Consider the following 27,862-nt stretch of genomic DNA (forward strand, 5'->3'; position numbering starts at 1 on the left):
GGAAGAGGGTACAGGGTTGGGCAAGATGGGTGAAGGGGAGTGGGAGATACAGGCTCCCAGTTATGGAATGAATAAGCCACAGGGATGAAAGGTACAGCAGAGGGAATATAATCAGTGGTATCATAATAGTATTATATGGTGACTGATGGTAGCTATACCTGTGGTGAGCACGGCATAACGGACATGTTGAATCACTATGTTGTACACCTGAAACTAATGTAACACTGAGTGTCAACTGTACTTTAAAAAAAAAGGGGGGGGGAAGGAAAACAGACTTAATACTTTAAAGTTCTCTGTTGATAAGATAAAAACAGACAGGAAGGCAAACCATAAGAGACTCTTAAATACAGAGAACAAACTGAGGGTTGCTACATGTAGGGGAGGGGTGGGGGGTGGGGAGGTTAAATGGGTGATGGGCATTAAGAGGGCACTTGTTGGGATGAGCACTGGGTGTTGTACGTAAGTGATGAATCACTGGGCTCTATTCCTGAAACCAATATTGACTGTATGTTTGCTAACTTGGATTTAAATAATATTTTAAAAATAAGTGAAGATAAAAATGAATAAAAATAAAGTTCTCTGTTGCAACAAGCAGGGATGTTTTTCTCTAAAAAATAAACAAATAAATAAATATAATAAAAGTCTGTTTGTGTTCCAATTGGAGGTGTTTTAAAATGTGAAGAGGGTTCGCCCTCTTTGGAAATAAGAAGCAGCTTTTCCAGCTGGGACCCTGCTAGTGTGGTTACTAAGGAGACCAATTGGCTGTAGGTGCTGTAATTAATCAGTAAACTCTGAGCAGCCAAAAACCTGATGGTGAGAGGCTCTTTACGTTGAGAGGGGAAAATTGCTGGGTGGGTGGAGGTTCCAGGAGTTCACTGTGGGAGCCTAGCTATGGCTGCCTTCTTCCCCTTATACTCTCTTTACTGAAATTTTCTGGTGGCTGTTTTAAAAGCTTCTAACGGCTGCCTCAAAACTTACCCATCTGAACAGAATGGAGTCTAATTCTTGCAGCCCCTTTGGCTTGGGTGTCTCTATTGCAAGAGGATGGCAAGATGGTACAAGAAGTGAACGGCCATTGCCTCGTAATCGCTAGAGATAGGCTGCGTGACCTTTCCTCACCAATGATTTTAATAAATGTACACTGTCAGAAAAGCAGAGGACAGCGTGTTCTTCAATGACCAGTTATCACACCTAAGGGAAGGCTATGGACCAGAAGGTGCCATGATTCAGGGGCAAAGTGCCCAGGAGAAAGCCTTTATGTGATTGTGAGTATACCCAATTTGCACCCTTTCTAATCTTCTCTGGCTTTTGGTTCTTATACCCCCCACAGAACAATGGTTGTAAAGTCCCGTCCTAGATTCATTCCTGCCCTTCCCCTCCGTGCATTATAGGCGACGACCCTATCAGAATATGTAGCTTCATTCAACCCAAAGAGAACTTCTGGGTCATTTGGCTCAGCTCTTTCATTTGGTATGAGGCGAGAAGAGTTCAAAGAAGCTGTGACTTTTCACTGTTGTGCTTTTTTTCCCTCAACTGCATGGGAAGAAAAGCACTTGGCTACCAAACACCCTGGGAATGACTAGGTGCTCAAAGGCAGGTATATCATTCAAGGTGATTTTCTTACTGTGTGTGACAGAAAATCCAAATAAGTGGCTTAAACAAAACATGGTAGATTAGAGTTATCAATGGCTCCAGTGAATAGCCTCTGTAGAGCCACCCCCTTCGCCCTATGACTTTGTAGTTTCCACCCAACCTGGCTCTGGACTGGCCTTGGGTCACTGCCTTGAGCCAGTAAATGCAGCAAAAGCAGTGGAGTGCCAGCTCTGAGCTTAGGTCTCAAGTGATACTATGTGCATCTGCTGGTTTCCTTGCTTGATTATACTTGCTTGGGCTTGCACCTCAGCCTTGCTATGAGACTATGCCAGACCAGCCTGTTGAAGGGATCCGAAAGACACATGAAGGATAAGACAAATGGAGGAGAACCAAGGTGCCCCCGGTTAACAGCAGCCAACTTCCTGAAGCCAACACACAATTGACTGCAGATTCATGAGGAAGCCAAACTGAGATCAAAAGAATCACCCTGCCGAAAACGGCCAGTTTGCAGTATCACGAGCCACATAAAGGATTTGTTTAAGCCTCTCACTTTGGTGTGGCTTGTTATGCAGCAATAGCTAACTGAACTCTGACTGATACTTAAAATAAAAATCTCAGGTTTTTCTCTTGAAAAAAAAAAAAAGTTGAGGTTGGAAATCCAGGATGGATATGGCACCTCCATAGTCATCAGGGACCCAGAATTCTTCTGTCTTTATGCATCACCATCTTTAGTTCATGGCTTTCATCCTCAAAGTTGTCTCATGACCCAAGATAGCTACTAGAGTTCCAGCCATCACATTTGTGTTCCAGGCAGAAAGGAAGGAGAGCAAAGAAGATGCTTTGTCTAGTTGAATTGGCCCCCTTTAAAAGAGATTTCCTGGAAGCCCCACCCAATGACTAGCAGCTTGATTCTCATTGGCTACCTTTAGCTTTGAAGAAGGCTGGGTAGCAAAGCACATTGCCACCTAGAATACAATCAAGGTTACTGTTTAGTAAGAAAGAACAGAGGAATGAGTATCAGGAAGGCAACCAGGAATATCTGCCCCATTATGTGCGAAATCAAACTCCATGCCTACATTCCAACATACATCAGGATGCAAAACTGACCACATATCATGCTAATTGTTCAGAGTTCAGAGTGGTGGCTTTGACCTGTAATAACAACAAAGTGTAAGTTTCAGGCACTAGAGATCTAAAATCAGGGTATGGTGGTCTCCTGGACCCTTTTGCTATGAATACTGATGGAAGGGAAGTTGTCTTCTTAGAACTTGTTGATCTTAACTTGGCGCAGGTGCTTCCTTGCTTGCTTTCTATTTTTTTTATTGAGATGTAATTTACATAACATGAAATTCACTGTTTTAAAGGACATAATTCCGTGGTTTTCAGTATATCCACAATGTTGTGCAACCATCAGCACTATCTAATTCCAGAACGTTTCAATCACCCACCCCCTAAAAAAAACCCATGCCATTAGCAGTCAAAGCAGATGCTTTCTTTCATCCTTCCCCACCGTTCTTAGGTCCATGAGAGAGCCAGATTTGCCACATGAGAGGGTGCTTGAACTTCTTGAATGACATAGCCTCATGTCTTGGGATTCTGGAAAATTTTTGCATCTTCTCAGGAGAGCCAAGGAGGAAGTCATGGTGCAATTCGCCTAGGGCCAAAGAAAGGAGGGATCCCCAAGAATGCTGCAGATTTAAACATGGCCTGCCTGGACTGACCATGATCTGCCTTCCCTGTGGGAAGGGAAGGAGGCTCCACACTGAGTGGCGGGGGCATCTCCAACAGCTTCTGAGACTCCAAGGCACTCGGGGGCAACGCCCTAAGGTACAGCAGCAGCTCTGAAAGTACTCTGTTGTGACACTAGCTGTTGACAGGGAATTGTCAGATTCAGTTGGTCTTATTTAACATGAAGAGGACGAAGGGGGTGCAGCACTCATTTATTAAAGGTCTCCTATGTTCCAAATAGAAACAGAATCTCGTTTTTCTACTCACAATCACCCTGGGCAGTAGCATACCCATTTTACAGAAGAAGGACCTGAGGTTCTCAAAGAGAAGTAACTTGCTCTGACAGAAGCCAGAATCTCAGACACTTCACTCTGAGTTGAAAGGCTCAGCATTTTACATTGTGCCAGGCTGCGGGCACCTGCAAAATGCCTCCTGACTTGACCCATCGCAGGTAGAACCACTCCCTGGAGTGGCCTCATAGTTGCCGCCCGTGGGGCATTTGCAGTAAAGGGGGCTTGGCTTAGCCCAGCTCTGGGCTTCCCTGTGCCGGTGGGAGCTTCGTGTGAGATTCCCCCTCCTTCTGCCCGCTTCCTACTCTTTACTCCTTGTGCAAAAGGGTTGTTCAAGGAGACTCCAGGATTGGGGTCTGCCTCGTCACTGTCACCAGGAGTCTTTTTTTCTGACTGACTTGCCAGAGCTCCCCATCAGCCCTCGCCGTGCCTCTGGAAGCAAAGGGAAGGCAGCTGTGGGATCCTGGCTGAACAGAGTCCAGGTAAAGCAGGCTTGAGAATGGATGGATGTTGGGGGGAGGCTGGGGTGTCACAGGTCTGAGCACAGAGCCAAGGGGGCGGGGAACAGCCAGGGAGGATTGTAGGTTCTGCTATTCGCTTGATTAAGGGGGTCAGCGTGTGTATGTGTCATCGAGGTGGGCAGGGAAGGGGAGGGCTGAGCGGGTGGGGGGAGGATATATATATGCTGGTGTGGCTGATACGGCGGAACCGAGCCTCACATCTGAAGGAGCCAGGCTACTGACAGCTCTCAGGTAGGCAACTGCATGCGAACCCCAGCCCCAAGACAAACAGCTGGGAGCCCGGGGCTCTCTCCTCACCCTCTCTTTGTCCAGGGTGGATGCCGCTAGCCTCCTGGGGAATTATTTCTTCGTTCGTCTTAGTTTCAGTGCTCAGATGGGGGGTAGGAGGGGAGGGCTGAGGTTTTTATCCTGAAGAGACGCAGAAGAAGAAAGAGCTGAACTTGGAAATGAGAAAAAGTTTTGATTCCCCAGATACTGAGAAAAGGTGGATGCAGGAGTGGGATTAGGGGAGGAGCAGGCACTGGGGCAGGGGACTTGCCTTTCAGGGCATCCTTGTGAGTGATTTTTCTCTGTGGCTGACTTCCTTTCTTTCCTTTCCCTCGTAGTGTATTCAGGCTGGTTTTCAACATACCACTGAACTTGATTTGGGTTTGAGTTTTTCTGTCCTGAGGGAACCCTTCTCCCTTATGCACTGAATAGAAATTGCTAGTAATGATGTGGAGAAAAGTGGGACCCGGGGCGCCGTGCTCGACCAGTACAGTGCTGAACACGGCCACTGTGTGTGAATCCCAAGTAGATTTCTGCAGGGATGACCTTGGACTCCCAGACCCTGAATTATGTGGCGGTTTCTTCTCTTTCTTTGCATGTTTCTCCTCCTGCCCACCTCTCCCACTAAAAGGTCTCTGAGGGTCCTGATGAATATAACGTTCGGAAGTCATCCAAACTCTTGCTCTTTCTCAGCCTCCTTTCTGTCTCCTTTGTGCGCCTCTCTCTCTCTCTCTCTCTCCCCCTGCCCCATGTGTGTCTCCTTCCCCTCCCTTCAGTACCCCTCCCCCCATCTCACTCTGAACATGGGCAAGTTCTGGGGGAATTTCAAGTAAAGCAGGATGATTCGGGAAATGGACTATTTAAAGCAAGCTGCTTTGGACTTGAATACCCTGATCCTGGGCTTAAAACATCTGTGTTTCGCTTCCTCGAGCAGCCCATAATTGCCCCAATTATAACCAATAACATTGTTCGGCAGACTAACAAAAGATGAGCTTTGCATGGCATTTGCCAGCAAGCCTAAACCAGAGTTTTCAACATAGAAGGGGGAAAGTAACTGCCTGGCTTCTTATCAAAACCTCCCAAAGAAATTGCTGCTTTCTCATTGCCTGTGGGTGGTTGCTCCTTTTTCGCATTTATAAAGTATGGCAGGGAATTATTCAATATACTTCCACTGATGCTGTGATACCTTTAACAGAAAAGATTAGTGTTCCTTTGGGCTTGCTGAGTCCTCTGCAGGCGAGGGTGCCTGGAAAGACTGTCTTCAACCACCGCCCTAGTAAAAGAAGCAGCTTCCACTGTTCTGCATGCTGCCGTTCGAGGGCACTGTGGCCCATCCTGGGGCTGTTTTGGGGGTGCAGCTCTGTTCTCCATGGGGCACGAGCCCCTGCTTTATCAGCTGAAGGCTGAGGGTACTCCAGGATTTAGAGGATGCAGGAGATTTTGCATTGTCAATGAAGGGAGTAATTGCAGGATTAGGCTCAAACCCGTGCTCTCTGGAGCCTATGACAGGAGCTGTCACAAAGCTATTCTGTATTCAATCAATCAGGTATTTATCATCTACACTCCACTAGGCAGGGAAGTGCATGGCGGGGGCCCGTGGATTCAACAGAGGCGACAATAACAGCCTTTTCCATGCGTACAATGATTTACATCTTCACGCTTTCACACCCATTATCCCCAGCAACAGCCCTGTGAGGTAGTGTCATTATCTCCTTGTTGCAGTTGAAGAAATTGAAGCTGAGAGGCTAAATAATGTGTTCAGGACTGAACTGGACTGAGCCCTGTGAGGACTGAGCCCAGCCCTCCTGGCTTCTGCACGCCACCCCCTCAGGGCCCAGGGTGCTTACCAACTAATGGGGGGGGGGGCAGCGGGGGGGGTGGGGAAGGGGACAAACAATTAGAAGACAATGCAAGGCTGGCTGTAATTAAGTCCTAAATTGCACGGTCCAGACAGCAAGTGCTGGAGGGATTTGGAAGAAGGAACACATGCTCCAGAGATTCCAGGGGCAGGCAAGGAGGTAAAATTTGGATGGGTCAAGGGCTTTGGAGAGGGAGGTGGCAGCCAGGACAAAGGCACAGAAGGAGAGCAAAAGAATTCATTTTTATTGAAACCTACTATGTGCCAGGCAGTGAGCTAAACTTCTCTACGTGCTTATTCCTTGCTAATAAACCCTACGTTCCCTACACACAGTAGGGATGTGAGGTTCAGGGTGAGTGTTCTATGTTTTCGTCAGCATGGTTCAGTGAGCCCCACCCCATAGCCCCACTGCTCCCAAAGCCCATGATGGAAACTTGCAACCTACCCATCACCCCGCATCTGGAGCTACATCCTTGGGAGGGGGTGGGCCCTTCTCAGAAAACGGAGTCATCATGACAGCATCTTGCAGTGGCTTGAATGGCTGAGAATTCATTAAGCACACTGGATTTTTCTAAACACTTTTATTTAAATGCCTATAGGTGCTCCCACTGTCTAACATGAAGGTTTCCCACTAACCACAAACCGTGAGATTTGGGGCGCATCAAATTTGGGGGCAAGCTGGTTTTTTCTGGGCATTTCCCTAGATAGGCTACTATCACGTTCAGTCTTGACTTTCCGTGATCCTGTGGTTTTGCAAATATTGGCTGCTGCCTCAGCATTGCAGAAACAAGTTTTGCCAGCTCTGAAGGGCCTGGCTTGGCAGGTGAAGTGCAAAGCTTGCTTCCAAGGAGTCCAAGTCCCGGTGAAAATATCAGTGAATCACCACACAGCGAAGGCTCAGAGCCAGCCTCCCCTCTTTCCCCAACCCCGCACACCCCATTCATCATTTCATTCATTCAGCCAAGAAACATGTGATGATCCTGACAGACGCTGAGTAGCGCTAAATGCGGGAGGAAGACTGTCAAACTGTCCTCTGCCTCCTTGGAACCCACATCCATGTAGCTGAATGCTAACGAGTGTAGGCCAATGGTCTGCAAAAGGAGCATGGATGCCCAGCAACCCACTGGGCTTTGGGATATTAAATCCTTATTTTTTATGCTATTGCTCTTACTTTGCACTGTACTGGGTTTTATAATGTATAGAACTTATAAGTTGGGAATGTGTGCTCAAAACGGATTGCTGGAGGTACAAAGTTAAAGAAGTTTAAAGATAATAGGTCTAGATTCATTGCTCTTTTGCTTATTTGTATTTTTGAATCTTTTTGAAAGACCATTAAGTGATTTTGTTACAAAATAACATTTTAAACAACATAAAAGCCTTTTAAAAATCCATTTACATTATTTTGACAGTGTATGTGGAACCGTGGGCAATTCAAAGTTACGGGAGATCAAATTTAAGAGCCATACCTTTCCAAGGGCATCTGGGTAGCTCAGTCAATTGAGCTGGACAACTCTTGATGTCTGCTCAGATCTTGATCTCAGGGTTGTGAGTTCGAGCCCTGCATTGGGCTTCAAGCAGGGTGTGGAGACTGCTTAAAAAAAAAAAAAAAAAAAAGCGTTACCTTTCTAACTTTGTGGCAGCTTTGACAGGAAATGTGTCTGTTGCCCCGCCCCAGGTCCTCTCCTGAGCCCCAGCTGTGTCCACCTCTGTCCCGTGCTGCCCCGAAGCCACTGCCTCATGAAACCCTCATCTTTCCTCCCTGTTTCCTCCTTCCTTCTTGCTTCCTCTTACCAGGAGAGCACAAATATCTGGGTATTTATAAAATAAAAAACATTAACCTTCTAACCCAATTGCCTCTTTCTAGAGAAGGGGAAACTGAGGCCCACAGAAAGAAAAGGTCTTGCTCAAGATCCCACAGGTAACTACAAAGTAGAAGTTGGAGCCCAGGCCTCTTGCTTCAAGGCACAGGGCTCTCATTCATTGTTCACCAGCACCATGCACACTTGGTCTCTGTAGGACGGGGGACTTGCTTTGCTCTCCACCTCCTCTATGCTCACTGCCTCCTTCCAGGTGGAAGCTTAGAGCAGAAGAAGGACCTTTTGGGATGTAAGTGCATTAGTCAGAGGAGGAAAAGACATTACAGACGATAGCTGGTAAACAAGCAAAATCTCAGTGTAGGAGTCCTGTCTGCAATGGGTCAAAGAAATGGGGGGTGTAGAAGATAAACCCTGTGCCTGTAGGCAATGAAAAATTCTTCTACGAAGGGAAGGCAACAATAAGGATGTCACAATCAGAGAGGGGAAGCCTAGGGTTCAGGTTCTTAGAATGAATTCACTTACATGGAGACAGACAGCTGCAGAGATCAAAGAGTAGCCTAGTGAGAGCATGAGCTTGGAAATCAGAGGGGCTTGAGGCTCACCTCTGCTGCTCCAAGTTACTTCTCTTCTTCCAGTCTCAGTTTTCTCAGCTGTAAAATGGGGATAATAGCACTTATCCCAAAGGATGGATGCTTACAAAGCAATTAGGACAGCACCTGGCACATCGTATTATGAATATAATAGTGATGGGATTACTGTTAAATACAAAGAGAGACTATTCCAGTGAGATTCCACCAGAATCTGCCAACCTTTCTGAAGCAGAATCAGAATATAGAATTTATGGTTTCCCAGAACACACAATTTGATGTTCAAACACCTGAGGTTAAGCCCTGGCTCTGCTATTTATAAGCTGGATAATCTTTGGCAAGTTGCTTAACCCCTATGAACTTATGTGCCTCTCAAAAAGAGGTATATTATTTTCTTTAATTTTTTTCATGTTTATTTATTTTGAGAGAGAGTCAGAGCACGAGCAGGGGAGGGGTAGAGAGAGAGACACACACAGAATCCGAAGCAGGCTCCAGGCTCTGAGCTGTCAGCACAGAGCCCATCACGGGGCTCGAACTCACGAACTGCGAGATCATGCCCTGAGCCGAAGTCTGCTTAACTGACTGAGCCACCCAGGGGCCCCAAAAAGAAGTATATTATTAACCCTAGATGATAGGGTTTTATATGAATATGAAAAGCATTCGTTACCTGTAGAAGAGCAGTATCTTCACACACGGTTGATGAGAACAACATCTACACATATGTGCCTCTATCAGGAGGCCCCTCCTCCCTTCTCCACTAAAAGCTCCAAAATTACAGGCTTTCTCATAGGTCACGAGACAAAACTCAATTAACTTTTTGCCTCATACGTAATCCTCCAAACAGATAAGCAACTAATTATATTGCCCTTGGAAGGAAGATTACATGCAAATAGATTAAGGCTAACACACAGTGGTATTTTGTCTTCATAAACCGTGAGGCACAATTAAATTTAGGAGGTGTCACTACTGAAATAAAAGGTAATTAAACATTTCTTTATTCAATAAGAGATGTCCAGATTATAGTATCACCACATGGACGTGTTAGCCTGAGCGTGGGCCACCAAGTGAAATACAAGTAAGTACAGGTAAAATTCCAACATATTCCGGGCAGTTTTATCTTACTGACTGTCAATACTGTGCAATAAATGACAACCACCTGTCATGATCCCCACTGTGCAGGTGAGAAGACAAACACTCTCGGAGGTAAGATAATTTTCCCAGAGTCGCACAAAGAGTAAAGATGAAATATAAATATAACCCATGAATTAACTAATTCCTCACCCTCATTTTATTTATTTTTTTTTTATTTTTTTATTTGAGAGAGAGAGAGAGAGAGAGCATGCACATGCGAGTGGGGGAGGGGCAGTGAGAGAGCATACCAGGCAGGCTCCATGCTCACATGGAGCTTGATGTGGGGCTTGATCTCATCACCCTGGAATCATGACTTGAGCTGAAATCGAAAAGTCGGACGTTCAACCAACCGAGCCACTCGGGAGCCCCACTTGCCTTCATTTTAATTGACATGAACTTGTACACAGAGCTACAAAAAAAAGCATGTAGATGTTGTTGAGATTTCTGACAAATGAAAAACTTCTACTGAGTTTTTAATACAGTTCAAAATCTAACTTAACCTAGAATGCAATTGTACTAGGTGTTGTGAGGAGTATAACAAAGGGTACAAAATATGGTCCCCTTTGTAAGGATTAATTAGATTTACTGTGAGCTTTCACTTAATTGATGTCACTGAAATATCACAACCAGGATAGGCCTGAGATGGGCATATGTGGTCAGACCCGTTTTAAGGATTCTTTGAATTGGAGGGAATAAATAGCTTTGTGTGTGGACGGTTTTTGCATAATAGGTGGAGTCACTTTTTCAAAATGAGGAGTGGGAAGGACACAGAGGGTAGGGTGGTTGGAGACTGGAAGAGCGACGTATGAGGGACCAGCCGGAGGGCCAAGCTAATGCCAAGTAAATTCGACAAGGTTTGCCAAGTGCCAAACCAAGGACAGCTCATATTTTACATGCAGGGAGGCTCTCAAACACATTTTACACGTTAAATGTCCCAGGAGCTCATCTTCTTTCTTCACCTCACCCTAAAAACCCATTTACCCGGAATTTGAGATAACAAACATCAATCAATCCACCAGGCATTTCCTGAATGTACAAGTAGCCGCAGTTAATGAGGTTCATGAAAAACCTCAGCTGGAGAGCATTTCATTAACATCTGTCACAACTTATCAGCTCAGCCTATGCAAACATTATGTATTGCAATTGTGTATTGGGAAGGAAACAGTCCCTTTTCTCCTAGCCTTCCCTTTCCTCTGTGACGTACAGGCACTGCCATCACGTGGCCATAGAGGGCACAGCCATGCCATTCTGGACAAGTTCTACACAAATGTACCCTTAAGTAGAATGACTCAAGTAGTAGATTAAGGAATGTAAAGGCAAGTCTCAAGTTAAACAAAAGACATATGCAAGCAGTCCTCGAAAGAGTCTGTAAGTGTGATGAGCTTCTGTGGCTGGCGTACCAACACCTATTTAACCTGCAAATTTACCACACAACACTATTCCAACCATGCCCTCACAGCCATTTGTAACCAGTCTTCTGCCACAGCAGGCATGGTGTTCCAGTTTAGGATGGCATCTTGCCTTGCTCTGGAAACAACATGGTTCCCACCCCTCCCCGGGGGTCTTGAACTGAACAATTAGCTAATGGACATGTTGTCAGTTACACGGGTCCCAAAGTGGCTCCTGTGCCATTTGTGGGGCCGATGCTCCTAGACACTCCTCAATTCTATGGTAACTAAGAACAAAAAGTGTTCCTAAAAGTCTCCACTGTCATTTATCAGACTTTCTGAGCACCTCTTAGGTGCCTGTTCACCCTGTGCTGGGTGCTGGAAATACAGGGAACCATAGAACATGGTTTCCACCCTTTAGGAAGTCACAGTCCAGTGGGAGAAATAAATACCTAAGTCGAAGTTTACAGTATAATGTCATAAGTGCCATGTGAGAGACAATGATAGTGTTATAAAGTGAAGGCTATGTACTGGGGCTCACTCTTTCTTTCTTTCTTTTCCTTCTTTTTTTTTTTTTTTTAAGTAGGCTTCATGCCCAGCACAGAGCCCATCATGGGGCCTGAACTCATGACCATGAGATCAAGACCTGAGCTGAGATCAAGAGTCAGACACTTACGGGGCGCCTGGGTGGCGCAGTCGGTTAAGCGTCCGACTTCAGCCAGGTCACGATCTCGCGGTCTGTGAGTTCGAGCCCCGCATCAGGCTCTGGGCTGATGGCTCAGAGCCTGGAGCCTGTTTCCGATTCTGTGTCTCCCTCTCTCTCTGCCCCTCCCCCGTTCATGCTGTGTCTCTCTCTGTCCCAAAAATAAATAAACGTTGAAAAAAAAAAAAAAAAAAAAAGAGTCAGACACTTAACCAACTGAGCCACCCAGGTGCCCCTGGGTATAGTTCTGGTTATGTGCCAGGTGCTATTTTAACTGCTTACAACAACATCAACACATTCATCATCATATGAGATAGGTACTATTATTGTCCAGTTTTTACAGATGAGGAACTGAGAAGTTGAGTTGCAGGTATGGAATCTGAACCCAGTCACTCTGCAATGATGAGCAGGTAAGAAAATCACAACTCTATCACACAGGTCTGTTGTGCCTGTTTGACAGGCCCCTGAGGCTCTGTGCCTTCCCACTGTGATAAGTTTCACGATGCCATAGAAGCAGAGGAGATTCATCTAACTCAGACCAGGGGTTAGAGATAGCTTTCCAGAGGGGATAACTCTTGAGATGTGTCAGAAGTATGAGGTGGAGACAACTAGTCTGTGCAGAAAGAAGATCATTTGCCAAGATACAAATGCATTAAGGACAGGATAGAATTGGGAGCTATACATGATTCGCTAGGACCAGAAGAGACAGCAGGGTGAATGATAGGAGAGAACACTACAAAAAGCAGGCAGGAGGAATACTAAGTCCCATTGGAGGTTACAGATTTATTTTAAGTATGAAGTGATGGCATCAGATGTGGAGATGGCTTTGTGGGAGGCCAGATCATTAGGTGGACTAATTAGGGGTCATCACAATAACCAAGGCAATAAGTCTCAATTACAGCACTGGCCCTTAGGATAGAGAAGAAAAATGCGTATGATATGTTTATTTGTATAGGTGTTTGTCTTCATTGTTCATTAGCCCTGGACATCCCATCACCTGTAGGATAAAGCCCAAACCCTTTTGATGGCAAACAAGACATGGTTCCATCTGGACCGAACCTCTCTTTTTAGCAGGGAGCTTCCCTCAGGGAGTGTGGGCAGGTGGCCCCAGTACATCGGCCTGTTTGCCTCACAGGCTGTGAGCCTGACTCTGCCTCTCCAAAGGCTATTTCTCGGGCCGCTCAGATGCCCTCTTCTTTGTCCTCTTGGAAAACTGTCATTCATCCAAAACCCATCTCAAATGTCACCTCTTTGACTTAACAAACACTGGGACACCTGGGAGGCTCAGTCGGTTAAGTGTCCCACTGCGGCTTAGGTCATGATCTTACGGTTCACGAGTTCGAGCCCTGCATCAGGCTCTGTGCTGACAGCTCGGAGCCTGGATCCTGCTTCGGATTCTGTGTCTCCCTCTCTCCCTGCCCCTCCCTTGCTCACACTCTGTCTCTCTCTCTCAAAAATAAATAAACATTAACAAAATAAAAAACAAAACACTGATTGAGCATCTTTTAGTGGACATCCTCTTGGTAGGAGATGCTTGGATGACACACAAGAAGGGCTGGGGGAGTCTCCCAATATGGCCATTGGGTGAATTCAACTGCAGGATCCCCTTCCTTCTCTTATTGACCCTCTCCATTCCACATCCATCTTCTCCCAGGGCTTCCCGGACTTTAGCATGTGTATGGAACCCCTGAAGATCTTGCTAAAAAGGCAGATCAAATTCAGTGGTTCTGGGTTCGTGCCTGAAATTCTGCATTTCTAGCAAGACCCCAGCTGATGTTGATGCTGGACTGCAGACTGCATTTGAGTAGCAAGGCTTATACATTTTCTTAGTTTTGTCTGATGAAAAAGCAATCAAGGCGATAATTTTTATTTCTCTACGCTGGACTCTGTTGAGGTAAAATTTACATATAGGGAAATGCACACAGGTTTTGGCAAATGTATACCACCCCCCCTGCGACCTATACCTCAATCAAGAACATTCACAACATTGCCAGAAAGTTCCTTTGTTCCCTTTCCATTTAATCTTCCAAATACAGATGTTTCTACAGGGACCCAAAATGATGCAGTCTAAGGAAATAGCTTTTTGATTCAGGAGGCTTGCTCACAGGATAAATTTAAAGAGGAACAGGAAAAACCGCACATCTTTCAGGCCATCCTACATAAAAATTATACACTGCTGGTCCAACTAATAATAATTTGAGCTATTATCTTAGTGTCTTTGTTCATTTTTCAATAAATAACTCCACATACCTGGTCCTGTGTTTTGGATGGCCTCGCAGGGTAGACATACTGGCCCTGTGCTCAGGAAGCAAGCTCACCTCTCGCAGGGGAAACAGACAAGGAATCTGGGAGCTTCCTGGAAGAGCAAATTCTGGGATGTGGGGCTTTCCTGGCTGAGGCAGGGAAGGCTGGGGAGGAGGAGACAAAGGACAGGAGTCATCCATGAACCTCACTGCACACGTCTCACTCATGCACGGCACTTTGCCAAACCTCCTTACGGATCTCATCTCTTCACAATGGCCCTATGACGAGACAGGTAGCACTATCCCCCTTTTACAGACATGAAAACTGAAGCTTGGAGAGGTTGTCTTACAGCCACAAGTTAGTAAGTTGCAAAGTGAGGCCTGTAGCCCCCTGGAAGTGCTTGTGCACGTTGAGGCCAGCTAGGTGGCAGGAATCACAGGGGTGCTCCGCCTAGGATCCCAGACACTCACCCCTGCATGAACGGTAGGCCTGGCTGGCAGGAGCAAGCCTCTTGTATCCTTGAAAACCCGCTCCCTCCTGGGAGGTGAATCTTGGGCCTGGCGCCGTCCCCTCTGGTGGCATCCCCTGTGTGAGACCCCCCCCAGAAAGGCTGTTCTAATTGCGGCGCACCCTCACTTCTTTTAATATTTTAGCCCCCTGCTTCCTGCTCCTGCACCATGAAAATCCTGCTTTGTGACCTCCTGCTGCTCAGCCTCTTCTCCAGCGTGTCCAGCAGCTGCCAGAAGGACTGTCTGACCTGCAGAGAGAAGCTCCGCCCAGCTCTTGACAGCTTCAACCTTGAGGTAGGCCATGGAACGCCCTCGTCTTCTTCTCCCTCCTTCCTCCAACCCAGAATGAGAAATTAAGGCCTTGCCCAGGGGGCGTGTGACTCACCTGGTGCCACGTGGTCGATAGGAAACAGATGCTGACTTTAGCATCTTCTAAATGCAAACTCTGTCATCTTTCCCCTTTTCCACTTCAAATAAAGACCTGCCTGTGCTGCCATTTTGTTCCCATTATTAAATAATGCATACTCACTTTAGAGAATTTGGCAAATTCAGAGAAGTGTAACAGAAGAACGTTACTTTAATCCCACCTGTCAGAGAAAGAGTCCTAGTTTTTCACTTGCTACATTATACCAGGATGATTTCCTCATGTTATTAAACACGATTTTAAGTTCTTTCTTTCTAGGAATACAGTATAATTTGTTTAACTATTCCCCTCCTGTTGACTGTTCCCCTCAACATTCCCCTCATGTTGAACGTTGCCCTCCATTTTTGATATTATAGATAATTCTACAGTGAATACCCAAATGCTGTCTTATATTTTAAATTTTGTTTATATTTTAAATTTTGTTTCGGTTTTTGGTTTTTCTAGTTTTTTTTTTTTAATGTTTTATTTATTTGTGAGAGAGAGAGAGAGAGAGAGAGAGACAGTGCAAGCAGGGGAGAGGCAGAGAGATAGGGAGACATGGAATCGGAAGCAGGCTCCAGGCATTGAGTTGTCAGCACAGAGCCCGATGCGGGGTTCAAACTCACAAGCCATGAGATCATGACCGGAGCCGAAGTTGAACACTTAACCGACTGAGCCACCCAGGAGCCCCTATATTTAAAATTTTTAATTTGAGGTTCTAATCTGGCATTAAATTTCTTTTCCTTAAATAAACTGCTTTCTCAACTGCTTTCATGTCAGCCTAAAGAGTTATTCCTCTATTAAATCCAATATAACTCAATCATTTTTTCTTTATAGTCAAACTTCTTTCAAAAGATGTCATAATTCAAACTCCGCAACCGTTAAAAACAACCAAAAGTAACTACTGCTCCTTAAGGCGAGTGTACAAATATAGAACACATATTTACATTGGGCTAGCTCACTAATGATGAGCAGACACAGGCCCTACAGACCCAAACAGCAAGCTCTTCCCTCGCCTGCTCAGTGGGATTCTACAGCATCATGAAGAGCATCCCCAGATGACCCATCCAAAGTTGGCCCGTCCTCATTCATCCATTTTGGTTTTCTGTATGCTGAGCACAGGGCCAGGCCAAAGGGCCAGGAAGCAGATGGATGGAGTCTGCAACCAGTGGGAGAAAAGATCCCACAATCCCTTCAAGAGGGCTTAACTACTGGATGCTGGGGAAGCACAGACAGTGGACCCCAACCCAGACTAGAAGGACAGACGGGACTCTTGAAGGAACTGAAGTCTCTAAGGAAACCTAAAGAATGGGAGCGAAGAGGCAGAGAGAGGGTCCCAAGTGATAGAGAGAGTGGGGAGTACACGTTCAAATGCCTGTGCCAGAGGCAAGTGGCATTTATGGAACTGAGAAAAGCTGAGTTTGGCTGGAACACAGAAGACCCACAGGCTTTTTCCATGCAGCCCAGAGAGGCTTAAAAGCTCATCTAAAAAAACACTTTGCCCTAGTCTTAGTAAGGAGAGCAGCCAACTTGGTTTACATGTAAACCAATGATGAGTTGATTAAGCAATAATCTGATCATCTCCACACTGCTAAATTCTCCATCTGCAGCCTAGACAAGACTGAAAGTTATGCACAATGCTGGAATCTCTAGCTTTCATGGCAATGCTTTGTTTTCCCCCATCAAAGAAAGCATTAGGACTTGAACAGATATCTGTACACCCAGAGAGTAATCTACACTTGCAGCCCTCACCCCTTTGGGCTGCATCACTTCTTATCTGCTCTCTCAGATGTCTGGAGCCAATTTGCAGGTTTCCTCCTCCCTGTCCTCTCCCAGTCAACTCATGAACTCGCCTGGTTCTCTTCCCCATTCCGATTCATTTTTTATTACCTCCTGGTGGGTTCCTGTTCCCCTCCCCACCCTCTAAACCTAAGTGATCAAGATTCAGGAATTCTTTCCTCCCCATACTCTCTCCTTCTGAGATGCCATCCCTGGACCCCAGGCCTTCAGCTCTCCCCAGGCTGTAGGGGACTCCCAAAGGTACACGCCTCACCTCCTCTCTGCTGGGCTCAATCACTTTTCATAGTTCCTGGGAAATCCCACTTTCCCTTCCCAGCCTTGCTAAGGCTTCAGGAACTTGCCCCACCATCTGGCACATGCCTCTCCCTTCATCTTCATCCAATACCCCTACTTCAAAACTCAGATTAAATTTCACCTGTGAGAACACTGTGCTGATTCTCCACCTGCCCCCAAGAGAGCCAGCCCCTCACTCCTTTGTCTTCTGACAGTTATCTGTATCTGCTACTCTCTCACCATAATGTGTGAGCTTCCTCTTCTGATTGTCCTGGGTATCCCCAGCATGCAGCACTGAGCGTGGCACAGAGCAGTACTCAATAAACATGTCCCATGGAAACTGTAAAATTGCAAGACCCTTAGTCTCCTAATAGGTCCATCCACTGCAGATGCTGCCGCGTTTTCACATTGGTGTCTTTCAAAGCCATTAAAGAATTTGTTTTCATTCCTCCATAGCATCTTAAATCTCTGGGGTCCTGAAAACGCTGTTAGATACTTCTTTGAAACAAGTTAAAATATGGCCAGTTACAGCCTCATGGTTGAGGGATAAATGCTTCAAAGTGCCTGCTGACCTTCAGAGGACCTGACTGCCTGGCTGTTTTGCCTCTAGTTTGTATTCACTTTTAACCTATTTTTAAAAGTTTGATGAAATGCCTAGAATGTTGGCAACCACACCTCATTTCCAAATCTTGCAACCTTTTTCCACTCTGTGAATTATGGGGGGTGGGGGGAACTTAGATATTTCAGCAAGGGTCACCTTCCCAATCCCTCCACTAAGGTATGTATTACTGAGCAATTCCTAGGACCCCCTAAGTTCTTGGTTTTATCAAGAAGTTCTGCATTTCTCATTCCAGGTCAATGGTCCAAGTATGGCTGGCTTTTTGTTAGACTATAATTTTGGTCAGTAAATGACTCATACACTCAAACCCATTGCAATATCTCAGGCTCCTTCCACCTAATTATGAATGGCACTTACCCCCTCAGCTAAAGTAGAAAAAACAAGATTCGCTGAGTTGTTTTAGAGACAAAGGAGAAAGTAACCCTCAAGGTCTGGGGAAATTTATCTAAAACTCCCTGGAACTTGATTAATAGCAAAAGAAACTAACTTCTCGTAGTGCTTTGTATCTTCATTACACAAAAACTCTTCCTAGTTAATTTGCAGTAAGAGTTCCTAGCATGTTTTTCTTTTGCACTATTCATCTGCTTGCCAATTCGTGTTAGCCCTCAGATATTCTAGAACAACCTCCTAAAACAAATAGCTCCCAAATGTCTCTTGGTCAGAGGTGATTTAATTCTTTAGTGGCAGACGCTTGACAATATCAATGAGCTTCCTCATTTCCTTCCAGTGGGCTCATATGCCTATTTCCCTAATGTTTGATCTCAGATGTCCAAATGGCCCTTTGCTCAGTTTCCCCACAAACCCAGCTTTACAGATCAATTTGGCACCAGTCTGAAACTTTCCAGATGCTCATCCACACTCTAGCTTGATATAGAAATGTCATCAGTGTGGGCTGCGAAAATGTGTCCAGCTCACTTAAGAGGCCATTATCCAATCTCTGGAAAGAGGCTGGTGGGTCCCTTAGACCAGAGTGTTAGGCATTAAGCTCATATGCCCATCTGGCGCCACAAATGCTGTTGTGAATTTGGATCCTCCACATTTGCCCCAAACCTTCTCCTAAATCAAGAGTTGAGATGATTTTGTTAGTACCTAATGCATCTAACAGTATGTTGAGTCTCTGTACAACCTATGCATCTGGTTTGATCATAGAATTGCATTTTCTCTGATTGACACACAATCTAATTACCATCTGGGCTTAGCAACCCAGGGGCTCACAGAAGATCTAATAGCCTCTAGGTTTAACAACCTCCACCTGTTCTTGTAAACTGAAGGCACAGAACAGTTCAACAAGCATTTGGGGCTCCTATACTGTGAGGATTGGACCAAGTCTGCTCAAAGTCCTTGTTGGTGCCAAAATTTGACACTTCTGCTGGCTTTCCCAATACTATTCATGCTTTCCCTTTTATCCTGGAAGGTAGGATTCCTCAGACTCACCACTGTGGACATTTTAAGTTGGAGAATTATTTGTCATGTGGGGCTGTCCTGTAGGATGTCTACCAGCATCCCTGACCTCTATTCATGGGATAGCAGTAGCATCTCCCCCACCCCCACCCACCGTATGACAACGAAAAATGTCTCCAGATATTGCCAAATAGCTCCTGGGGACAAAATTGTCCCCAGAGACACCCACTGCTATACAGTAATAACCCAATAGGATTTTGATCTGAAAGAACACCCTACAAATTTGTTCTACCTAGTTTTATTCAAAATATTTCAGGAGCAGGCTAAATACAGACCCCAGTAACCCTTTCTCTGAAGGAGACTCTGACCACTTCCATGATGACACCTTCCTCAGAACAAGTTCCAAAGCAGGATTTCTCACAGTCCAGCCTCCAAATCACCTGTTTGTTAAAAATGCAGATTCTTGGGCCCCACCCTTGGCTTACTAATCAGTGTCTCCAGGGGTGTAGTTTAAGAATTTACATTCTAGGGGCACCTGGATGGCTTAGTTGGTTAAGTGTCCGACTCCAGTTCAGGTCATGATCTCGTAGTTCACGAGTTGGGCTCAGGTCATGACTTCGCGGTTCCCAAGTTCGAGCACCACATCAGACTCTGTGCTGACAGCTCAGATCCGGGAGCCTGCTTTGGATTCTGTGTCTCCTTCTCTCTCTGTCCTTCCCCTGCTCACACTCTGTCTCTCTCTCTCTTTCAAAAATAAATAAAAACATTAAAAAAAAAAAGATTTTGGATTCTAACAAACCAGTAGCAATTCTTCAAGAACGCTCAAGTTTGCAGGTACCATTGTTTTAAATTCTGCTATCCCTACCTATGGAAGTTGTCTATCATTCTTTCATACCCAGTGACATTGTGGGTGTGAAAAAGTTGGCACTGATGATATTCGTTCTGTCAGCAACTCTGAGGAAAATCTAAATGGCAAAGACATGCTCAGAAAGCCCATGACTTGTGTATCAACAGGGACCCCTGTCACCACCTATGGCTAGCAGAGGGCCGTCGGGGAGGGCTTGGCAAAGGGTGCACCTTGGAAACCTTATCAGTGAAGAGGAGTGGCACTCCCACTGGATACTGTCTCTTTCCCTACTCTGACCCAACAGAAAATGAGCAATTTTCCCATTAGAACATTACCTTTGGTCTCACAAGATCCTTACTCTTGCATTAATTTCCACCAATTTGTATTGCAAGCACACAGAGGTCCTGGGCTGGAACTCAAGACATTTGGTTTCTTGTTCAGGTGATACGTTGTCTAACAGTATAGTTTTGAACATATTACCGAATCTCATCATAACATGCAAACATGGTCTACGTCAGTGGTTTCCAAACCCAGGCAGATATCAGAATTACCTGAGCTTTGTAAAAGTTAAGTTTTTTTTTTAATGTTTATTTATTTTTGATAGAGAGAGACACACACAGAGTGTGAGTGGGGGAGGGGCAGAGAGAGAGGGAGACACAGAATCTGAAGCAGGCTCCAGGCTCTGAGCTGTCAGCACAGAGCCTGACATGAGGCTAGAACTCACGTACAGTAAGATCATGACCTGAGCCAAAGTCGGACACTCAACCGACTGAGCCACCCAGGCGCCCCTGTAAAAGTTAAGTTTTAAATGCCAGTACTATTCCTCAGGAATTTAACTGGCTTTTGAATTCTGTCTTTTTTATTTTTTTTATTTTTTTTTTTCAACGTTTATTTATTTTTGGGACAGAGAGAGACAGAGCATGAACGGGGGAGGGGCAGAGAGAGAGGGAGACACAGAATCGGAAACAGGCTCCAGGCTCTGAGCCATCAGCCCAGAGCCTGACGCAGGGCTCGAACTCACGGACTGCGAGATCGTGACCTGGCTGAAGTCGGACATTTAACCGACTGCGCCACCCAGGCGCCCCTGAATTCTGTCTTTTTTAAAGTTGAGATGATTTGGGGGTGCCTAGGAGGCTGTCGGTTGTGCGTCCAACTTCAGCTCAGGTCAGGATCTTGCAGTTCATGAGTTTGAGCCCTGCTGCTGACAGAGCACAACTCAGAGCCTGGAGCCTGCTTCAGATTCTGTGTCTCCCTCTCTCTGTCCCTCCCCCTCCTCCCCTCTCAAAAATAAACATTTAAAAAATATTTTTAAAGTTGAGATGATTTCGATTCACACCCAGACCAAGCAGAAGGGCAGACTTAGGGTAGTGAAAGTCTATTGGATGATTAAAAGTAATACTGGATGATTAAATCCACCTGCTAGTAAGAGAGACCTAAAGTAACAGTGGCTCAAAAAGGACAGAGATTTGATCCCCTATGCAGAAGTTGGGAGGTGGACAATACAGGGTTGGTATTGTGTAGCTCCTCCACATCACCCATGTCCCAGGCTCCTTCCCTTTCTGCTTTATCTGTATATGGCTGCCACCCTCACATGGCTTCCATACCCTGAGTCACCTCATGGCTTCAAGATGGCCAGTGGAGCACCAGCCAAAATGTCCACATTCTAAGCAGAAGGCTGGAAGAAGGGGAAGAAGAAGATAAAAAAAGGATGCTTTTCTCAGATAAGTCAGCCCCCTACTTTCCTCAGAAGCCTCACTTGGTCACTGCCATTTATATGTCATTGGCCACCTCTGGCTACAAAGGAGACTGAGAAATATACATGTGGCCTTGGGCAGGACAAGTGTCCTGTTACTAAAGGTATCCAATGCGCATTGGCAGTCTCTGCCCCAGAAGGGAAGGTAGGCTTCATTCTTTACAAATTGTGTTTTAAGTGCTAGTCAGACACTTTGGTGGAGATACCAGACAGGGATCAGAGAAGTGTCTGGAGTTTGATAGATATCAGATGCTGGACATACAAACCTGGGATGCCCTAGATGAAATGACCATGATCACAGAAATGAACAGTCACCAAGAGGTAGATTATAGAGATGAGAAGAAAGAATCTTAAAGATAGAACACAGGAAGAAGGTGCATAGTCTGAGAGGTGAGTGCAATGTCAGAGAATTTGGGGGAGGGTGTGGTGCACATTGCCAAATGCTGCAAAGTCAGAGAGAACGAGGGCTAATTGGATCTGGTGACCAGAATTCACTGGTGGTCCTGAAGAAGGCAGTTAGTGGAAGATGAGGGTGGGAAGCAGATTTCAAGGACATGAGAAAAAAATTGAAGATGCTGAGATAGAAGCATGAGTGCAGACCACATCTTGGAGAAGCCTGGTGAGGACAAAAGAGAGTCAGGGTCAGGGGTGGCAAGGGGTTGCGAGAGAAGTAGGATTGGAGGAGACATTTTCTAGGGTTTGGTGGAATGGCCGTAAGGTCTGTGATATAGCTGCATGCACATCTCACTCCTCGGTTAGGGGTCAGGTTGGAAACCTTGCTCGTATTGGCATCTGTGCCTCTCTGAACACCGGGGCGAGGGTTTTGCTCCCCAGATAGGGGGTACTGGGCACACACACCAGTCTTCTGATGTCCTGTAGCTGTCCAAAGAGAAGCTGCAGTGGGATTTTCACAGAGAAGCATTCGAGGTGAAGCCAAAACAGCAAACAGTAAGAAAAATTGGAGGTAGGTGCTTCCAGAAGACCCAATCAGAGACAGGAATGTGGGAGGCAAGGCCAAGGCCAGGATCAGTTAGGAGGGACGTGGAAACAGCACGGTCAAGCTGTTGGTCTAGAGTAGAAGTGGGAGACACCTGGAGAGACAGAGTAGTGCCCGCAGTTCCCAGGGGCCTGGCAAGTCTAAAGGATTGCATCTGATGGCCCCTCTTCCCCACCTGGAACCCAACTGCCCAACCTACCTACATCTCAAAGGGTCTTGACCCTCATTCTCTAGAGCTGATGCACAGATAGTATAACTAGAGTATGTGGGATAAAAAATGAACAACACCAGGGTTCATCTTAACACGGTGGCCTTAAAATAGCCTTGCAGATTTCAGCACATGCTTTGACATCCCCAATTTCTTAAGCCAATCCAACCTCTCTCAAGCCCAAAAAGAGAACAAAATAAAATTCTTCTTTATGGGTGCCATGAGTTGTGTTTGGCTTCAAAAACTCAACAAGGGCTCTGTGTGTAGTTTGGGGCACTCATTCTGCATTAACTTTCTGTGTCACCTGGGACAAATTAATCTCACCTCTTTGAGTCCCAGGTTTCTTCCTTTGTGACATGACAGAGCTTGGCCAGATCATTTTCTGTTTCTTTATAACTTGGAAATTCTGTGAACCTAAGTAACTACTGAATGGTGACTTAATAAAGAGATGCTTCTGAAGCATTTGTATTGGTATCGATGTAAATTTCGTATACAATAAAAAGACTACTGGCACACCTGGGTGGCTCAGTCAGTTAAGCGTCCGACTTCGGCTCAGGTCATGATCTCACAGTTCGTGGGTTTGAGTCCCACATCAGGCTTTGTGCTAACAGTGCAGAACCTGGAGCCTGCTTAGGATTCTCTCTCTCTCTCTCTCTCTCCTCTCTCTCTCTCTCTCTCTCTCTCTCTCTCTCTCCTCTCCTCTCTCTCTCTCTCTCTGCCTCCCACTCATGCTCTCTGTCTCTCAAAAATGAATAAACATTAAAAAAAAAAGAAAAAGACGATTTCTTTGGACTAATATAATAGGCATTCCTGATCCTCCTCCCTTCTCCCACCTCTGTCTTTGCAGGTGTGCATCCTTGAGTGTGAAGGGAAGGTCTTCAGCAGCCCTCTCTGGACTCCATGCACCAAGGTCATGGCCAGGGGCTCCTGGCAGCTCAGCCCTGCTGACCCAGAGCACGTGGCAACTGCCCTTTACCAGCCAAGCGCCTCCTCCGAGATACAACTGAAGCGAATGCCTCGCATCAGGAGCCTAATCCAAGCCCAGAAAGGGACAGAGCCTGGCATGGATGAGACTGGAGAAATGGAGCAGAAGCAGCTGCAAAAGAGGTTTGGGGGCTTCACGGGGGCCCGGAAGTCAGCCCGGAAGTTGGCCAACCAGAAGCGGTTCAGTGAGTTCATGAGGCAGTACCTGGTCCTGAGCTTGCAGTCCAGCCAGCGCCGGCGCACTCTGCATCAGAATGGTAATGTGTAGCCGGAAGGGGAGCCCCTCCCAGCTGCACCATCCACTTCAACCCATGAGTGAGTTGGGCACGAATGAGCTGGGGGGCCAAAGGAAACCTTATATACCCAACTGTCTTAGCCTTCCTCCTGGGCCTGGAAGCACATTAGCCCCCAGCCACATACACACACCCTACACCACCTCAAAGTGTTCAGCCTCTGGGAGGCGGGGGAAGTCAATTCACCTCCCTGCCTCCTACCCACCCTTTCTCTAGGGAGCAAAGATTTTCCTGGGATTACTCCTTAAGGCTGACCACTGCCATTTAGAGATTGGTTACCATGGGGATAATAGTAGCATGTTAAGATAACTAATTCCTCTATAGCTCTCCAGCAGCTCAGTTACTATGGGGACAGTTAAGTGGACCAATCCTCCTATCCGGTTGCCATAACAACCATTCAATTCACCTTTCCTCAGAGACTATCTCTAAGAACCAATAGCTAGACCTACCTTTAGCTATCCGCTGCCTGATTTCTGTGGCTGTGCTGTTGCTATTTCACCTTCAGAGACAGCTTAGCTATCTCCTCCTCTACCCCCTGTATCTCAAGGTGCCTGGATTCCACAGAAAGCACTACACTTTCCCACTCTCCCCCATCAAGGAGTTCTTGTTAGGACCAGGAGTTACACTTTCTGCTTTTCTTTCTTCCACTTGCCATCTGTCCATACTGCCACCTTGCCAGAGATGGACTGATTTGTTGATGTCAATGGCATCATTACTGAGCAAGCCTTTGAGGATTTGGCCCAACTGACCCAGTAGTTTTAGAACAGAGACTAAGAGATCATCATCTTTCCTCACTTTCTTCCCAGAGGCCATTTTTGTTTTATTTTGTTTGCTTGCTTGCTTTTATTCCTCTCTCCGTCCTGGCCATTACTCCCATGGGAATGCTTATACAGGTACTAAAATACGTATCAGATAATAAACATCAAAAACCCTAGTTTATTGCCCAGTCATTACAAACTCCACTTTCCTCAGCCCATCAACCTGTACATAACTTTGAATAGCATAGGAAACTAGCACAGTGGAATTTTCTGAAAATCTAAGAAAATCCCACCCATCAAGCATATGTGCCTTAATTCATATTTGGGATTCTAATTATCTTCAGAGCCTCATACCTCTTCTCTAACAGTCTAGAAACTTACCCTAATGGAAAGAATTAACCAGTTGGTCAAAAACATTCCCCAAACATTACCCAAGTTGGGGGGGGGGGGGGGTCCTTCCCTGACTCAGAAGCATAAAACAAAAAAAATGTCTATATGTGCTGTTTTGTTTTGCTTCCCGTATGTCAAAGGTAGGCAGATCATTAATAATCTTGATTCAAATGGGGCGCCTGGGTGGCTCAGTCGGTTAAGCAACCAACTTGAGTTCAGGTCGTGATCTCACGGTTTCTGAGTTAGAGCCCCATGTTGGGCTCTGTACTGACAGCTCAGAGCCTGGAGCCTGCTTCAGATTCTGTGTCTCCCTCTCTCTCTCCCCCTCTCCCATTCCTTCTCTGTCTCTCAAAAGTAAATAAATGTTAATAATCTTCATTCAAAGTATATTAATACAAATGTTAATCTTTGGCACCCACACTTCAGCATGGAGGCAGCCCACATAGCTCCTTGCAGGTAATCTGGTTTGCAACAGGCCCATTGCCAAATACAGACATATGTATTAAGTTGTGAGGAGAAGCCTGCCCTGTATATTTTAGCAGAATGACTAATTTCCGAAGGCCCTGAATTAACCCACGCCATTTTTGAAGTCATACTCTTGGATCCTTAACCAACACCGTATTTCTTCCTAAGCCATATTTGCACATTACCTAACTCAGTATATCCTTCAGAAGTGGCATGGATTGAATTCTTTCAAATCTCAGACATTTATTCTTCTTTAAAGTGGCTCTTAAGGGACACTGAGGCTCTTGTCTAATTCTGAACCACAACCGTTTTCTTTACCTAAAGACAGTTTAAAATCAATTACATTAGCAGGAATCAATTTATTTAAAAACAGAACAAAAAGAAATGATTTCAGCCCCTATTCAGGCAACTGATTTTCCTAATTTTCTATTAAGCTTCCCGCTGAGAGGCACTGAAACATAACTGGCAACTAGCCTCTGTCTGCTGCTTTGCTCAAGATACGAAGTTCTTGATGGAACCATTGGAAACGTTAACCAGTTCATGTTGGGTATTATTGATTGCTCTCCTTCCTCTTACTGTAACGATCTCTGAATTTCCTTCTTGCACACATTCATGGTAGCTGAGTTCCAATATGGATACGTACTTATGAGTCCACAACAGGCAGCTTAAACCTTGTCTTCACTCATGTACACATAGCCCAGCCAGCCCTACACATGCCTGAGATTTCTCCATCTTGGGGGATCCTGTTGCCAGGGCTGTTCTGGACTTCTGAGATATCCAATACTAATCTATACTTAGAAGGTTAGAGGAAGTAGGGCCACCTAACACCAAAATGGGATAAAGAGCCCTATTTAGAATGCGTAATGATGTGTTCAGAAAGAGGGACATGGCGGTCCAGTCCTAGACAGAACTGTGAAAAGGGGTATCTACTTACCATCATTTTCCCTGTCCCCACACTACTATGTCTTATGCCCCCATGCCCTAACCGTTGTAGACAGTGGAAAGTGAGCAGATTCATTCATGGTGATGAATTAGTGAAACTTGGTTTAAAGAGCCATAAATGAGAACACTATTTACCCTCAAGAAATGAATTGAATTACTACATATGGATTCCAAATACTAGGGACAAGAGAGCTGTTTCTGGGCATGGGGCCTATGTTATGCCTTTCAAGTCCCAGCCCACAGACCTCCTCTTTATTCTGTGAGTCCTACCGGTAGACTCAAGATGTATAGAAGTTAGGGAACCCTACTTGCTGTTTTAGTGGCTATTTATTCCATTGATAAGCTTTTTATTGCCTCCCTTCTATTGCTCAGTCACCAGGACAAATAGGATTGAAAGGTCAGGAAAACTACTGAGTTTGCCATTTTAATCATTTCTGTCTCCCCAGGTGTCCGGGTGATCCCCAAAACAGCATGTCTCCAGCCCCAGACCTGCCGGCTGGGAATCGGGATTCCTTCTTCCCCAAGACACTGAGGCAAGCTTTGCCTCCAGGTCTCCACCCCAGGGTGGAGACCCTCCCAGTCTGTCTTTCCCTCCCCACTCCCCCTCCCCGCCCCCATGGCATGTTTCATGATAATCTTGTTGCTACATCAGAGTGTATTTTTGTAATTCCTCCAGCTAACATATTGACAGCCCCATCTTTCCTTCTCACTTCCCTCTTTCCTCTTCCAGGGGTGGGTCAAAGGAACAGGAAATCAAACCCGGGGTTTTGACTTGTCACTGCCATAACTTGTTTGTAAAAGAGCTGTTCTTTCTGGCTGATTGTTTTAAACAGATATTTCTCCATTAAACTTCTACTCAGCAAACGGTTAATAAGTCGGTTGGCTTTATGTACGTCTGAGGAGTCTGAGAAGCCCAGACTCCAAACACACCATCAGCGCTGCCTCTCTTGGGAAGGAGAAGCAAAAAGCACATGGCTCTGCTTTATATAAAGCACGACGGGCAAGAACACGGAGCATAAACACTCCGATTGCACTGCATCTCTAGCAAGTGCATGAATGGATGAGCAGGGAGGGGAGAGGCAGGGTGCTCAGA

At 45.7% G+C, this 27,862-nt stretch overlaps 1 protein-coding gene across 2 annotated transcripts; it reads left to right on the forward strand.

Moving 5' to 3' along the window:
* The first annotated feature begins 3,667 nt into the window (after nt 1-3,667).
* Nucleotides 3,668-27,640, forward strand: PNOC (prepronociceptin). 2 transcript variants are annotated; one of them, XM_045461508.1, is made up of 4 exons: nt 3,668-4,363; nt 14,773-14,930; nt 23,785-24,236; nt 27,216-27,327. In XM_045461508.1, exons 2-3 carry the CDS (start codon nt 14,805-14,807, stop codon nt 24,187-24,189), a joined length of 531 nt encoding a protein of 176 aa, XP_045317464.1. In that variant the 5' UTR covers nt 3,668-4,363; nt 14,773-14,804; the 3' UTR covers nt 24,190-24,236; nt 27,216-27,327. The 2 variants fall into 2 exon arrangements, with proteins under 2 accessions (XP_045317464.1, XP_045317456.1); XM_045461500.1 differs by having other exon boundaries at nt 3,677-4,363; nt 23,785-24,178; nt 27,216-27,640.
* Nucleotides 27,641-27,862: the final 222 nt, after the last annotated feature.

Source organism: Leopardus geoffroyi, chromosome B1 (assembly GCF_018350155.1).
Source record: "Leopardus geoffroyi isolate Oge1 chromosome B1, O.geoffroyi_Oge1_pat1.0, whole genome shotgun sequence".
Lineage (NCBI taxonomy): Eukaryota > Metazoa > Chordata > Mammalia > Carnivora > Felidae > Leopardus > Leopardus geoffroyi.